Genomic DNA, 15,020 nt, shown 5'->3' on the forward strand with positions numbered 1-15,020 from the left:
TGGAAGAGTGATTGAATAGTGTGACCATGTGGGTGTAGGTAGTGGTTGCCCTGCCAGTGGGATTAGTTTCCTGTGGAGAAGTCCCGTGTAAACGATAGCCCAGCGCAGGGTTGGCTACTGAGGGTTTACTCGACGCCCTATTGGATTACCACGTGGAGAGCAGAAGGCCCTTCGTTACAGGCTCCAGACAACTGCACCTGCCAGGCCGGATGATCCGGAGTATCATCGAAGGATCTCCTCATCGTTCCTCTGCGGAGGCTTCCTATTAGCCAGAGCATTGAGGTTGTGAGCCCCGAGACCTATTTATTCAATCGAGTGGATGTAATGTATATATCTTGTATATTGGGGATATTCTATCATCTTTTTCTTCTGGGATAGGGTGGACAAATTGATATTTACGTGTTAACCTTTTCAGATTTATACAATATATGGTTTGGCCCCATATCTTGTCTCCGACTCATTTGTTTAAAACCCATAACCGGTGATAGACACAGCCTCGGGCGATCCCTTCTTCTGGGACTTGGGACAATTAACATCTCCGAGTGTCAGGGCATGCCTAATCAGATCTCTAAATTAATCGTTACTGCGTCCTAGGGTAACAACATGACAAACTACAGTACGAATCTACACTGCACTAGCTTCCTGCATACTTAACTAAACGTTTGGACCTAGCACTAGTGCATTAAAAGTTCCAGAGTGCGCTCTGACGCCTTCTTGACAGTACTACAGAAATTTTAGTGCACGATGACAGGGTCCATACATCTAGTTAGTGCTCTACAGTTTAATACAGTGACATGCCACATGCTAACTCTCCATGTAGGCAAGCCCTTAGTGAAGTAGTTCCTAGCTACCAGCCCAGAAGCTGTTGGCTGCCAGGCCACAGCACACTGCCTGAGCCCAGGGAAGAAAGGGTTGCTTGCTAGGACCCAGCGGCAGCAGCAGAAGCTGCAGAGATGGGGAATCTCCAACAGGACTATTCCTGCTGCTCCCCAGGAGCTTCTACCAGGGCAGCACCCCCAGCCTGGGCAGACAGGGTTGGGGAGCAGGTAAGAGGAGCCCCCCCTCCCCTCGAAAGCGGTGCCCTCAGTGCCCCGAATCTAAATGGGGGGAGGGAGATGTTGGCCCTGGGCTGCTCCAAGCAGAGCTGGCTGCAATCCTTGCCCAGGGTCTAGGGAAGCTGCCATCAGCTCCCAGGGCTGGGGGGCTGAAGAGGGGTGGAGGTAGGTAAGGTGAATGAGGGGGAACAGGGATGTATGAAGCAGGGGCAGGAGGAGGATGCAGGAGGAGCTGAAGGGACATTGGAAGGATTCAGGGGAGACTTATGGGGCTGATGGGAGCAGGGGTGCACTGAAGGGAAACTCTGAAGAGGGGGCTCACAGGGAGGAATGAGGGGAAGGGAGGCTGGGGGAGACTTTAGTAGCAAGAGCAGCCTGGCTGAGAAAGGGAGACATACAGGGCAGGGGATGTACAGAAGGATGAGGGAGAGATACAATGGCAGCTCCCGCATCCCCTGGGGCAGGAGTGGGAAAGGGCAGAGGTGCCTGGTGGTAATGCTTGGGGCTCCAGCTCCTATGCCACTGACAAAATTTCAGTTACTAAATAAGGTGCCCCAAATGCCTCCTACCCCTGTGGGTGCCCCTCCCTGCACCCATCCCTCTGCAGACACCAGCTGCCCTGAGTGAGGGGCTGCCCCACTCAGCAACCAGAGGGGAATCCTTTCTGTGAATGTTTTAGTGATATCTGCAAACTCTGATCCATTACAGACTGGTAACATTGTTTGCATAATAAATATGCAAATAAAATGCTACCAGTCTGCCAAAAGTTTATGAATGGGTTTGCTGGTCCACAGTACAAAAAAGGTTGGAAACCACTGCCTTAGTGTGCATGAATGGTTGTCAAAATACATACACAATATCACTGAACAGTCCCACTTAAATGAAGATCTCATTACTGCTTCTCATGGTAAACGCAAAGCACTTGCTTTAGTGTTTGTAGAATGGGGTCTACACGCCTGATTCAATTCCTACTATGTCACTTTACTAGAAGTTGGATTGGGCCTCTAAAGTTCTGAAACCAGTAAAGCACAGAAATACATAAGAAATGCCAATTAAATCAGTGGGGCCATACCTAAAGCTAAACACAAATGTAAGTACTTTGCTGGATAATAACCTGAATATGGAGTATAAAAATAAAGTCTTCCTACTAAACATGTACAGTGGAGCATACATCAGACTTTACAAAGACACTGAATTAAAAAAAAAGATGTCACATCTATTAAATTTAAATGTCTAAATAAGCAATTTAAAAACAAAACAGTCAGCTACACGGGAACTTAATGTTTTACATTTGCTTACAGATTAAATGCACTGATGAAGTCCATCTAAGTGTCACAGTTCTCAACAATTAAAATTTGCCCTTCCAACATTACAGAATATTCTGCTTACCTTATTAGATCCAGCTCTTAATCCTTATGTAGGCATAAGAGAAGTAGATAAAAGAGTAACTATATATCTTAAAAAAAATTAAACAATATATAGTGATTATGTTCCTGAACACAGAATCAAATGGGAATGTCTGCACATTCAAATAGTTGACGATACATATTTCAATCACATGTTCAGGAACATTAATTCATGCAAACAAACAACAAGCACACAAACATGTTAAATCCTTTCCACCACAGCTCAAAAAGGAAGTTCTGGTATGGCAAGTGCTATCACCATATTAAAGATTCTAGACAGCTTCTTCTGGAAAGCCACCCTTTCCTGTCTGGAGTAGGGGTGAGGATTGGAGGGAAGGTAAAAGCCATTTCTTCAAGTCTATCCTGAACATTTGGAAACCAAAAGGCAAATAAAGCCCTTCACTACCACTCCCAACATGAATTTCCATCATTTAAGACAATTTAATGATTTTTAGGGATTTAACTCATTACGTTTGGATATTTAGAGTTGGCAATAAGTTTCTGCATAGAGGGGCAGTTTGGGCAAGGGGCAGAGTGACCCAGCACACACAGCAATGTTGACACAGAACACTAGAACTGGAAGGGACCCTTAGAGGTCACTGAGTCCAGTCCCCTGATCTCATGGCAGGACCAAGCACCATTTAGACCCGTGGTCACCAACCAGTCGATTGCGATCAACTGGTTGATCGCAAAGCCTCAACTGGTCGATCGTGAGGCATTCTGGGCCCCTCATTTCCCCCCAACCCCAAGAAGCCCCACTACCTACCTCCAGCAACAATGGAGATAGTGGCAGCTTCCCATGGGGTGGACGGAAGTTCTGCAGCTGCGCGTCACTTCCGGGGGTTCCGAAAATGCACTGGCTGCTTCCTTGCCCCAGGTCTGCAGTGTGCCGAAGAAGCACGCACTGGGACTTCCCTTCTCTGTGGGAGGGGGGAGTCGGGCCCAGAGGGGTCACGTGACGGGGGCTTCCCTGCTCCATCGGAGGGAGGAGGTGTGCGACAGGGTTTCCCTCCTCTGGGGGTTGGGGGGGACGGGAAATCCTGAGGCGGCGGCAGGTGCAGGGGACTCTGTCCCCACTGGCACCCTGCCCCCTGTTCCCTCTCCCCTGCTCCCTGTTCCCTCTCCCCTGCTCCCAGCCACAGAACTCTATCCCCTGCTGCAGAAACCTGCCCCCAGAGGAGGGAGTTATTTCATGTAACTGGTTGAATTGCAGTAAAAAAGGCAACAACAACAACAACAAAAAACACTGTTACAAACAGGTATAATCATACCTTTCACACTAGATGAAACTGTATAATTATACTTAATACAATTTCTTATTAAAAATAGTTACATACTTGCCCCAAATCGGTTTTTGAAGGGATTTGTTTCATGACTTGTTTTGTCACCTTAGTTTTGACTTACTGTTCTCATCATCTTCAGGAAGTTAAGTTTTGTTTAAGAGGCAGTTTTAACTTAAAATTTTACTAAAGGTGCCATGTCTTTAATAAAAAGTTAGTCGCCACTGAACTTGTATTAATTACCTTGACAAAACTAGTTTGTTCCTTTAGGGCAGGGATTCTTAGCAATGGAGGGACTTTAAAAATATAACTCCTATTCTGAAGGAGAGAACATTGAGAATCCCTTCCAAGTCTTTTTTAAAGAGCTGCTGGAGAAAAATCCTCCCCATTCTAAATGGATAATTACAATGCAAGAGTTCATATGGAAATATACACTGTTCAGTCAATAGAAGTAGCTGAATTATTTCTAGTACTCTGTTAACATCCTTGTTGATATCACCACCCAAAAGAAGAGATTACAGTAATCACCATATACATTAAACCAAGAATGATCATGTTAATTTCTGCACTTATTAAACAGAAGATCAGGCTACTGTAAATATGGCCAAAAAAGGGGGGGAAGGGGGAGAGAGGGGTTGGGTTAACAATGTGTCCTGAATCACATCTCCAGACATTTTTGTTGCAATATCCCAGGCACCTATTTTTCACCTGATTTCTCAGAATAGCGTAGTAAATATTTTGGTCTCAATCAAAATTAATGCTGAGCAGAGGTTAGTAAAACAGAATAAACGAATTACACATGACAATTCTGAATGAGTATTTATGTTCTGGTGGCTCTGGAAAGAATATTTAGAGAAAGATACTGGTAGTTAGCTACAATAACTAAACATTTTCTGAAGAGCAAAGATAACAATATGTGAACAAAAATCCTGATTACTGCAAGACTTTAAGGAAAACTCTGCTCCCAGAAAGTGCTCAGCTTTCTGGAAGATTTAGCTTTAAATTGAGTTTTCATACAAATTAGTAGAAACACCTGCCATTATTTCAGCATTCCTATTGAGTAAATCATGGTTTTGGTAGAAGCTGACAGTTTGCATATATTTTTTTAAACTAAAGCTTCTCAGGCACAAGTTTCCAGGTGACTGATTTAATTTGGAAATTTGAAGAAAGGCATCACAGCTGTTTCTGAAAAATGCAGTGAACACCATCTGTCAAAAAAGTGATCAGAACCCAGCTGCCCCCAGACTTCTTTCTCAAAGAACAAATCCAAGTTTAACATCAAATTTACACAGATTACAGTCACAAAATTCAAAGTGTAAAGTCTCTACTACAACATTACGGCATCTATGTAGCACACTCATTTTATATTAATTTCTCACTCTTAAAACGGACCTTTTATATCACTATTAACTAAACAGGTAACAGTTAAGGATTAATCTTTTTTCAATAGGTTTCCTCACATGTGTTTTTAATATCATATTAGAGTAAAACTGAAAAAAATTAGGAGCATCATTACTTTTCACTATTAAAAAGTTATTAAAATGCAAGAGTAAAGACAGACAAATTACAGATGTTAAAATGTGTGTATTTTTGTAAACATGCAATTGCTGGGAGCCAGCTTTTAACCTGACTTCTGCCTGCCTCCTGAGGCAGCTGGGGAACTGAAGGTGGCTCCCCAGGAGCACCAGGTAATGTCTCCCTCGTTCCTTGCCTCCCTGCACTCTAAACTCTCATATAGAGGCAGACGGAAGTGGCTGCATGTAACTGTGTACCCAGGTACACATTCCCATCCCTAAGCCAAATACTATATTTCAATAAGGAGAAAGCAAAGGATACTGGAAACTCATGGAGTTTAGTCACTTGTTTTTGTATTTCCCAACTGGAACAGATTGTTTAACCAAAGCTTTGTTAGAAAAATTAAACATTGTTATTAGCAAAACTTTTTGTTTCTGAGAGTTTAGGTTAGCTCGATCATAAAACTGGGTACTCCTTAAGATATTGAATAAAGAAGCTTGAATGCATGCTAGAATTTTTAAAAGCCTCCCTTGATATATTGCCGCTCTCTTGCTGAAGACAAATATAAATAACTATTTCAATTTGTTCTCTCCCTGCTTCCTCTCCCAAACTAATTGGTGTTAGTTTCACTTTTCATACAAGTATTCTGAACTGTGTGCTGACAGAGTTGTGTTATCCTAAATACACCAGTAACTTGGGATTATAATTTCGCTATTTATCCTTTAATTTTGAAAACTTATGCAGTGCTAAATAAATGTATTCCTCATACCCCCAAACTATTACAGCAGGACATGGTAATTTAGAAAGTCTGAGTTTTGTTTTGTTTTTTAAATAAAGAATTCTTTCAATTTCTTCTGCTTAATTACTGCAGACAGTTTTTGGGTAGCAAACCTTTTTTCCCGTTAGGAACCAGTGACCAACAACAACAAAAAATCATCAGCTGGGCAGCATAAAACAAAAAACAGCCCACCCCCCTAAAAACACTCACTGACCTGGCTCCCAAAAAGAGAAAATTTTAAAAAGAGAAATCCTACACATGCTCCTACCCCTCAGGGGTGCCTAGGCTCAAAGTCTTGTTTTGCAGCTGAGGCACAAGTTTGCACCGCTGCAATTCCCTGCCCCTGATGTAAAACACTATTTATTATTCAGTTGGATAACACTGTGGGTCAAATTTAGCTTTTTGATCTTTGACTGTTTTTATCTATAATCAATAAGCCATACAATATTTATTGCATATTTATCACTTCAGCTAAATATTTGTTATTCATACACTACCTCAAAAAGCTTACCTTATGCAGCATATTTCAATTAACTTAACGTATATCTTATTTTTCTCCCACCAATCTTTCAAACACTAGTAGTATGCTATCATTTAATGTTTCTTTTTAGTGCAGGAGTGGACAATTTTGGGTGGGCGGGGGCCCACTCCAAGATTGTGAAAAGTGGTCAAGAGCCACACACTTCTATGGAAGAGATGCAGGGTCTAGGATGGAGGCTGTGTGCAGAAGGCCACAGAGGTTAAGGGACTGGGGTGCAAGAGATGTTGTGAGGTCGAAAAGTAGAAGGTGAAGGAAGGAGTTGTGACCTGGGTCAAAGAATTGGGATAGTTGGAGTGCAGGAGGGGCTAGGGTGCCAGAGGCAGGATCTGGCTGGGAGGCACTTACCTAAGTGTCTCCTGGCCAGCTGCCCTGCAGCACCTCCAAGGCAGGTTTCGCTCCCTGCCTGCTGTAGCCCCAGATCACTTTAAACTGCAGACTGTTCCCTCCACAAGGCTCTCAGCTCCAGGAGGGGGAACAGACTTGTATTGTCCCCATTTCCTAGGCCCGTCTCTTAGCTCTTATTGGCTAGTTGCTTCCTGCCAACAGGAGATGAGCATTGGGCTGGGGGCAGGGAGAACACACACAGACTCCCCCACTTCGAAAAGCAAAGAGCTGCAAGGAATGCACTTTAAACTGCGGCACTTGAGTGTCTGAGGGTCCCAGCGGCCGGGGGGGGGGGGAGGAGAGTCTGCAGGCTGGATCTGGGGGTTCTGTGGGCCAGATCCAGCCCCCGGGGCCATATTTTGCTCAGGCCTGTTGTAGCATGAACCTTTTAAGCACAGTTGGTGTCAACTGTAGGTGTCAACATTTTGTGGAACCCAAAAATCTCGGCGTTTTAGTGTCTTTGCTTTACTGGTTGGATTTTTACTTTCACAGAATATCAAATGCTTCCCTAGAAAGCACAGCCCTATACTGAATTGTTACTGAATAACCTCTCCCTCAGGGAAATTTCTTCCAAGTCTCCAGAAATTTGAGCTTGATTTAAACACTGAATTATGAGAAATATAAATATTAATTTTTAAAAATGCCATATGAGAAACTTCAGTGTTCCTACAAAGATGGGTGGATGGGTGATACAACAAAACAGAATTCAGTGCTGTTTAATGCAGCCTAATGTCATGCACATTTAGATGAATTCTCAACTATTCATACATCTGGCTGAGCTATAAATTAGCTAACTGCTATATGAACAGGGAAAGTTGTCACTAATACCATTAAAACCTCTCTTCAATATTCAGGGACAATCAACAAAAACAGCACACAAAATATTCAAGTTAGAATGACAACAACAAATTTATGGTGCGCCTTCAACTCAAATAACATGCTGTATCTCAGGTAACACCTCGTAGACAAATAGCAAAAATTAAAGGGATTCAGGGTAATGATGAGAGTTACTGAGGCACGGGGAAACTGTTGTACAAAGAGAATTTAAAGAATGAGTCTGGTTTACAAAGGAAAGAGGAAAGTACAACATAAAAGAAAAGTCAAAATAATCAAAAGCCTCAGAGGGTTAGCCAAGTTAGTCTAACTGGACAAATTAAACAACCAATTGTCTAGCTTGTTACACTGAACACAATTTGGGTGCTCCTTCGTTTTCTTTCAGTTGAATAAAGGAAACATAGAAACTGAAAGGCAGCAAATCTAAAATAGACATCTTGCCATCTACTATTCAGAGATGTGAATTAGTCAACTATTCAATAAGCAAAAGCTTATTGGAGAGTCGACACACTAGCTGACTAGCCATTCTCCAGCCCCATCCCTTCTCTATCAGAAAGAGGCAGCAGGGGGACCAAGGAAGGAGGGGATACATCAAAGCGGCAGCACTGCGCTGAGCCGAAGTTTATAGCTTTGATACCCAGGGTGCAGGCCAGGACCAACTGGGAGTATTCCCTAATGTGTTTTCCCCCTTCCAGGTATATCAACAGCTCCCGGGGGCTGTGGCTACACGTCTAAGGCAGAGGCACCCTTAACCACAAATCCAATAGTTGATGCAAGTTAAATCAAGAATTTCATTAGCCAATTAATCTAAATTGAACATCCTTAACACTATTGCAGTTTCACTGCTCTGCAGAAGTCAAATAAAAATAAGCTATTTGCATATGTAGCTAGAAGACCCAGGACCCCCCCCCCATCAGATTAAAAAAACAAATACTTGTTTACATGAGGCAGGCACCAGAAACCGCTCCAATAGGACATGCATTCACTAGTCCAAAAGAGGTGTCCATCCAGGGAAGGACCTATCCCCGAAGAGCCCCGTTTCCCCTCCCAGATAAGCCCTTAGAGCAGACGCTAAGCCCCCAGGCTTCAGGCTACAACCAAACTAATGGCTGGTGACGGAAGGGGCGCCCCTTCCCCACGGGGCTGGCTCCCCGGCTGGCGATGGGGCTTCCTGCCCGGTTCTGAGCCACTGGCCGCCCGCCGCCGTCGGCAACAAGAGACACCGGCAGGCGCCGCCGCGACACTGGAGAACCCGATTATGGCCCCGGGACACGCGCCCCTTCCCGCCCCTACCTGCGCCGTCAGCCCCTGCTCCTCGTCTTCGTGCCCGCTCAGCACCCGGCGCAGCTTCTCCATGGCTCCGCCTCCTGCTCCCCTCGAGCCCCCGCGCACTGACCCGTCCCGCCCGCCCGCCCGGAGCCCCACCGGAAGTCACGCGACCACAAACGGAAAGAGAAGCCACCGGCGCGACAGGGACTTTAGTCCAATCGTTAGAGTCCGGCCGGCAGCCAAGACAAGCCCCGCCCCCTCCCAAGGCCTTCGTACACGGCCCCTCCCCTCCTAGCCCCGCCCCCTCCCAAGGCCTTCGTGCACGGCCCCTTCCCTCATAGCCCCGCTCCCTCCCCTCCTAGCCCCGCCCCCTCCCAAGGCCTTCGTGCACGGCCCCTTCCCTCATAGCCCCGCCCCCACCCAAGGCTTCCGCGCACGGTCCCTTCCCTCATAGCCCCGCCCCCTCCCAAGGCTTCCGCGCACGGTCCCTTCCCTCATAGCCCCGCCCCCTCCCAAGGCTTCCGCGCACGGCCCCTTCCCTCATAGCTCCGCCCCCTCCCAAGGCTTCCGCGCACGGCCCCTTCCCTCCTAGCCCCGCCCCCTTCCGTGACACAACCGATCTTCAGCTCTCTCAGCCACGCCCGCTGCCAGTCATAGCCCCGCCCCTTTCCCCGCCCACCATGCAGCTGCTTCCCTGCCGCCTCGGAGCTGGAGCGGAGGGCTCGGGCTCAGAGTGGTTGGGGCAGCGAGACGCACGTGGGTCCTCCCTGCTGGCTGGAACCGTGGGCATCGGGAGCTGTGGGGACGACGTCTGCAGGAGCCACTGGGACATGTCCCCGGTTCTGAGTCTGGGAGCTGCTGGAGACAGGCACCCTGCAGTCTGGGGGATGTGCACGACTGGGAATAGTCGACCAGTTAGTCGATTAATCGCTTCCCCCGCTTTGCTGCCTCTCTCAGAAAGAGGCAGCAGGCGAGGGGGGTGGAAGGAAGGGAGCACTTCAAAGCGGCAGTGCTGCCTGGAGCCAGACCTCGGGCTCCATGTGGCGCTGCTGCTTTGAAACACCCCATGCACCTCAGGGCCAGCTGGGGTGTCCCCAGACTACAGTGTTTCAAGGGAGCAGCAGCACATGAAGTGCAGGATCAGCTGGGGACTTCCCCACTGACCCCTAGCTCTGTGTGGCGCTGCTGATTTGAAATGCCACATGGAGCCTGAGGCCAGGCTCTTCTCAGCATTTCAAAGCATCAGCGCCTGGGGTGAGCAGGGGAGTCTTCTGCTGACCCCTGGCTCCAGGCAGTGCTTTCGCCTTTTAAGTGTAGCACTAACCCTAGGGCTGTTGCTACACTTCAAAGGCGGAGGCACCCTATAGACTAATCCAATAGTCAGTTACTCCAGTGTTTCTCAACCAGTGGTACGAGTACCTTTAGGGGTACTTGAGAGAAGTCTGGGGGGTACTTCAAGACAACTCAAATTTGGAGAAAACTGAATTTTTGTTTTATAGCACCTTATCATTTTTGCCCAGCTATGATTAAGTTGTTTAAACAAATGAGTTGCAATGGTAGAAAAAAATGTGTGTGTCTGAAAACTATAGGTACTAGGGGTACTTAATTTTTTAAAGGGGCACTTCATAAAAAAAGGTTGAGAAACACTGAGTTACTCAACATTAAATATCCCTACCTTGCACCCACTTCTGCATCCCAACCCTTTGCCCTGAACCTGAGCCCCATCCCACACCCCAACTCTTTGCTAGATCTCGCATCCCCAGCGGCCTCAAGCCATCTTCCACACTCCAATGCCCTTGGTCCCAGTCCAGACCCTCCTGAATTGCAACCCTCACCCAAGTCCACACCCTCATCTCCCTCTCTCAGTCCAATGCTCTGCCCCAGCCTGAAGTTCCTTCCTGTGCACCCTAAACCCTTCATTTTTGACCCCATTCCAATTATAGAGTTGCATCATCATTCAGAGCAATGGTATCTGATCTATCTAATTGGGAAAGTTGGCAATCCTAATTATGAAGCCTAGGGGAAACTGAGTTTCTGTGCCTTCCCTCACAATGGGGCTGTGCATGACCCTGACTGATTTTTTTCAGGCAGTCAGAAGCCCTTGGTAGGAAAATGGTTCTCCACCCCTGCTATGCAATAAAATATTGCTCCTGCTAGCATAACTCACCTGCTATACAATACAATATTGCTTCTGCCAGCATAACTCCAATCATCTGAAGAAGTGAGCTGTGCCCACAAAAGGTCATGATACCATCTACATGTTTTGTTAGACTGTAAAGTGCAGCCAGACCATTTGTTTTCTAAGTTTATCCTGTACAGACAAACTCGACTACCCCCTGAAGCTTCACCTGCTACAGTGACTTAATAATTTTACTTCCGTGAGAGGCACAACACGTAGGCCAATGTAGTTACATTGACTCAGTGTGTAAATACTGTGTTGTTTACATCAAGTCTTGCTAGTTTTCTGATCCAGAATGATAATTCAGTTGGTGCAAAACCTCATGAGCATGTGCAGAAGTGATTTAATTAATGCACGTGCAGAAGTGATTTAATTAATGTAGTGGCTGTATGCTGCTATAACATAGCTCAACATAATTTTGTAGTGTAGTTATACCCTAAGTCTTTTTTTGACAGTGACTTAGGCATTTAGAAACCTTAGGAACTTAAGCCTCCTACGTACCTTTGAAAATGTTACCCTCTGTAATGAGGACCCTGCCCTCTTTTGTGTCCATAAGACAGGCCTGACAGAAGAGAGGAATAAATGGTTTTCTCTGCCTTGGCTGACTGTTGAACGGAAAGGCTAGGCAGAGACAAAAACCTGTTCCACTACTTTCTGTGGATTAAGCCAGCCATACAAGGTATTTTTTGTTTAGCCTCTATAAAGGTTAACCCATGGTACAAAAGGGCACAGAAAAAAAGTCACTCTTTTCTGTTTAGTAGGTATATTAATACCCTATTCAGGATGCCTTTCCAGTTTTATGGTGAAGGGTTTGTAGGATTACAAACCAAGGTCTTCCTTCATCCCATCTATCTCTGCACAAAGGCGTCTGCCGAGGAGCCCATTCTACATTCAGCAGAATGATCCAGGCTATTAACCAGGGTAGACAAACTGATGCAGAAAAGGCAAGACCAACGTAGATCTTCACCCAAAATTCAAGTGAACTTAATGTAAGTCTTGGGGGTTCAAATACATGTAGATAGATTTTTCCTCCCCTTCCCATTTGCAGTGTCATCTAGAGCTCGATGTAAACCACCTGAAATGTTGGGGGGAAATAGCTGCTTATAATGTATTTTTGGTCCCAGTGAAAGTACCAAAAGTCTTTCCATGTGGTATCTTTCCACATGGTATCAGACTCAAGTTCAGTATCATAGAGGTTTGGACCAGTCTCTGAGCTTTTGGGAACTTAACCAAACTTTTGAACCTTTGAGATTTGCAATGTACTAGAAAATAAATGGGCTTGTGCTCCTCTTTCCCTGCCTATGGTCCATGAAGCACTAGGTTGGAGAGGGGTCTGATCACTTGGTACTGACTCTGCTCCTTGTTTCCCACTGTCATATCACACTGATGATGGAATCGAATGTCAATAAACAAGTATTCAGAAAACTTTTTTCTCTGAAGCCTTGCATTGCTGAATCACTGCCATTGTGATCGTATTATAGTGGGAAAGATGTTATTGTTATTCACTAAATGCATGACCTCAGCCATTTCTATTATTTAAGTTTACAAAGTCATCCAGACTCTCTTGTATGATAGTCCTGTCCTCCTCCCTATTGGCAATATCTTCCAATTTTGTGCTAGCTACAAATGTTATTAGCAGATTCTCACTTTTTATGCAAGGTGACAACAACAACAAAACAAAACAAAACAAAACAAAACAAAACAAAAAACAATAGCAGGGAAACCTGTCAACTAAGCAGTTATGGACAAGCTGCTGGCAGTATGATAGTGCCACTTCATGCCACAGAAAGATCAAAATACCCTAAAACACTTTCCTAATATTATTTTCCTCTGTACACCATTGCTTTAATTGCCATAAGAATGTTACATGATCATCAGCGCAAGGGGAATTAGTCTGCCTTGTTGTGAATGGCGAAGGGCGCAATCCAGGAAACAAATTTCTCTTTTAATATGTGGTCTATAATATTATGAACAAACTTGAGAACCTCTACCTTAGCAGCTATGAACTCAGCTTCAGCTGGCCAGTGGAATGAGAGCTAAGAGGAGTCACTAATTCCTCTTCATGCAGACACACAATTTTAGGATTTCAGAGACTCAGGAAAGGTCTACACTGCAAGGAGAAGGTGGACCAAGCAACACAATTTCAGTTACATTACAGTGTAACAAATTTGTGTAGCTTAGATCTACTTATCGCAGGGTCCACACCGCACTGGCTCTACAGAAGAAACTCTCCTGTCGACTCCCCTTATTCATCTCATTCTGGTGGAGTACTGGAGTTTTACTAGACCTGCTAAGTTGATCCCCGGTGGATTGCTCACCCCAGCATTGATCCACCCTGCATTGGAGATGTACACATAGTTATCCTCCACAAGGAACAAGTATTAGGCTTCTATTCTCACTCATCACTCAGCACCACTCTGAAAAGGTTCTTCTCTCAGGTGATGCTTCCCCATGGCAGTAACTTTTACCAAGCAGTCAGACTGTTCCTAACCAGACTTGAAAATCAGCACAATTCTTCTCCAGGGCAGGGGTTAACATCTCTCCAAACCATAACTCTTTGGCTCAGTACAATCACAAGTTTGAAACTCTGGGCCAAATTCAGCTGTCATACAAGCAGGCATGGCAGCATCAAAATGGACAGAGTTATATCCGCTTTTAGCAAAGGCTGAGTTTGGCCGAACATTTGTAGTACATTAGCTCCATTTAGCGAGAACAACATGACCCAGATTTGAGAATGAATCCACTTGGCTGAAAATTGTTAGGCTTGTTGCCATAGTTATCTGAAAGCTGCAGCAAGAAGAAGGCTGAGACTATAGGTGCAGAGAAATATAAAAAATCATTGCTTTGCCTGACTCTGGCCATGTGTGGAATGTGTGAGTGGCTATCAAAAAATGTGGTCTAAATGATACACACGTAGTGTATTTTCCAAAAAACAAGTGAAATTTTTCTGCTCACATACTATAGAGTCCCCTGACACCTATCGTCTATTTGCAACAGTGCTGGGTGTTACTGGTATTCATTACTTACAGGCTATGTCTGCATTCGCGGCTTCTTGAGTGAGAAATAAGCAAATGAGGCTAAGCGTGGAATATCGCTGAGCCTCATTTGCATACCTAATGAGCCGCCATTTTTGCAGAAGAGGCTCATGCACCAGAAGAGGCTGTCTACACTGCCCCTTCTTGCGCAAGAAAAACCCTCTTGTGCAATGCTGCTACGCTGATTATTTTCAGGAATAACGGCATTGTGCAAGAGGGTTTTTTCTTGTGCAAGAAGGGGCAGTGTAGACAGCTCCTTCTGGCGCAAGAGCCTCTTCTGCAAAAAATAGCGGCTCATTAGGTATGCAAATGAGGCTCAGCAATATTCCACGCTTAGTCTCATTTGCATATTTCTTGTGCAAGAAGCCGCGAGTGTAGACATAGCCATAGAGGGCTACTCCACTGACAAAATGAGGGGTAAAGACTAGGGGAGGCAGGTTTGTATAATTTTTAGTGGTGCCCCATTAGCCACACCCTCTGACCCCTGTTTACCACGCCCCAACACCCATTAGCCACACCCCTTGGATCCTGTAAACCACGTCCCTGACCCCCATTAACCAGACCTCTGGAGATAACACGCTCAGGGCAAGATAGACACATGACCAGAAGTAAAAGGTGTCATGTCACCTCTCTCGAAGGACTTTTCCCACCATCCTCCTACCAATAGGGATTAGTTTGGCCCCCATCAAACCCCCCTCATGCAACTATCCTGCAATTGCATTAGCCCAATGTGTGTGACATTAA

General features: G+C 45.4%; 1 protein-coding gene across 2 annotated transcripts in view; it reads right to left on the bottom strand.

The window, feature by feature from the left end:
* The window catches only part of SFT2D1 (SFT2 domain containing 1), a 39,043-nt gene extending 29,796 nt beyond the window's left edge, over positions 1–9,247 (bottom strand). The window contains exon 1 of one of the 2 annotated variants that reach the window (XM_075924621.2): positions 9,087–9,247. In XM_075924621.2, coding sequence (XP_075780736.2) covers positions 9,087–9,149 — 63 coding nt within the window. In that variant the 5' untranslated portion in view covers positions 9,150–9,247. The remainder of the gene's footprint in view (positions 1–9,086) is intronic. The other variant, XM_075924622.2, reaches the window with a different exon arrangement.
* Positions 9,248–15,020: the final 5,773 nt, after the last annotated feature.

The sequence above is a fragment of the Pelodiscus sinensis genome, chromosome 3 (genome assembly GCF_052426305.1).
Source record: "Pelodiscus sinensis isolate ZL-2025 chromosome 3, ASM5242630v1, whole genome shotgun sequence".
Taxonomy (NCBI): domain Eukaryota; kingdom Metazoa; phylum Chordata; order Testudines; family Trionychidae; genus Pelodiscus; species Pelodiscus sinensis.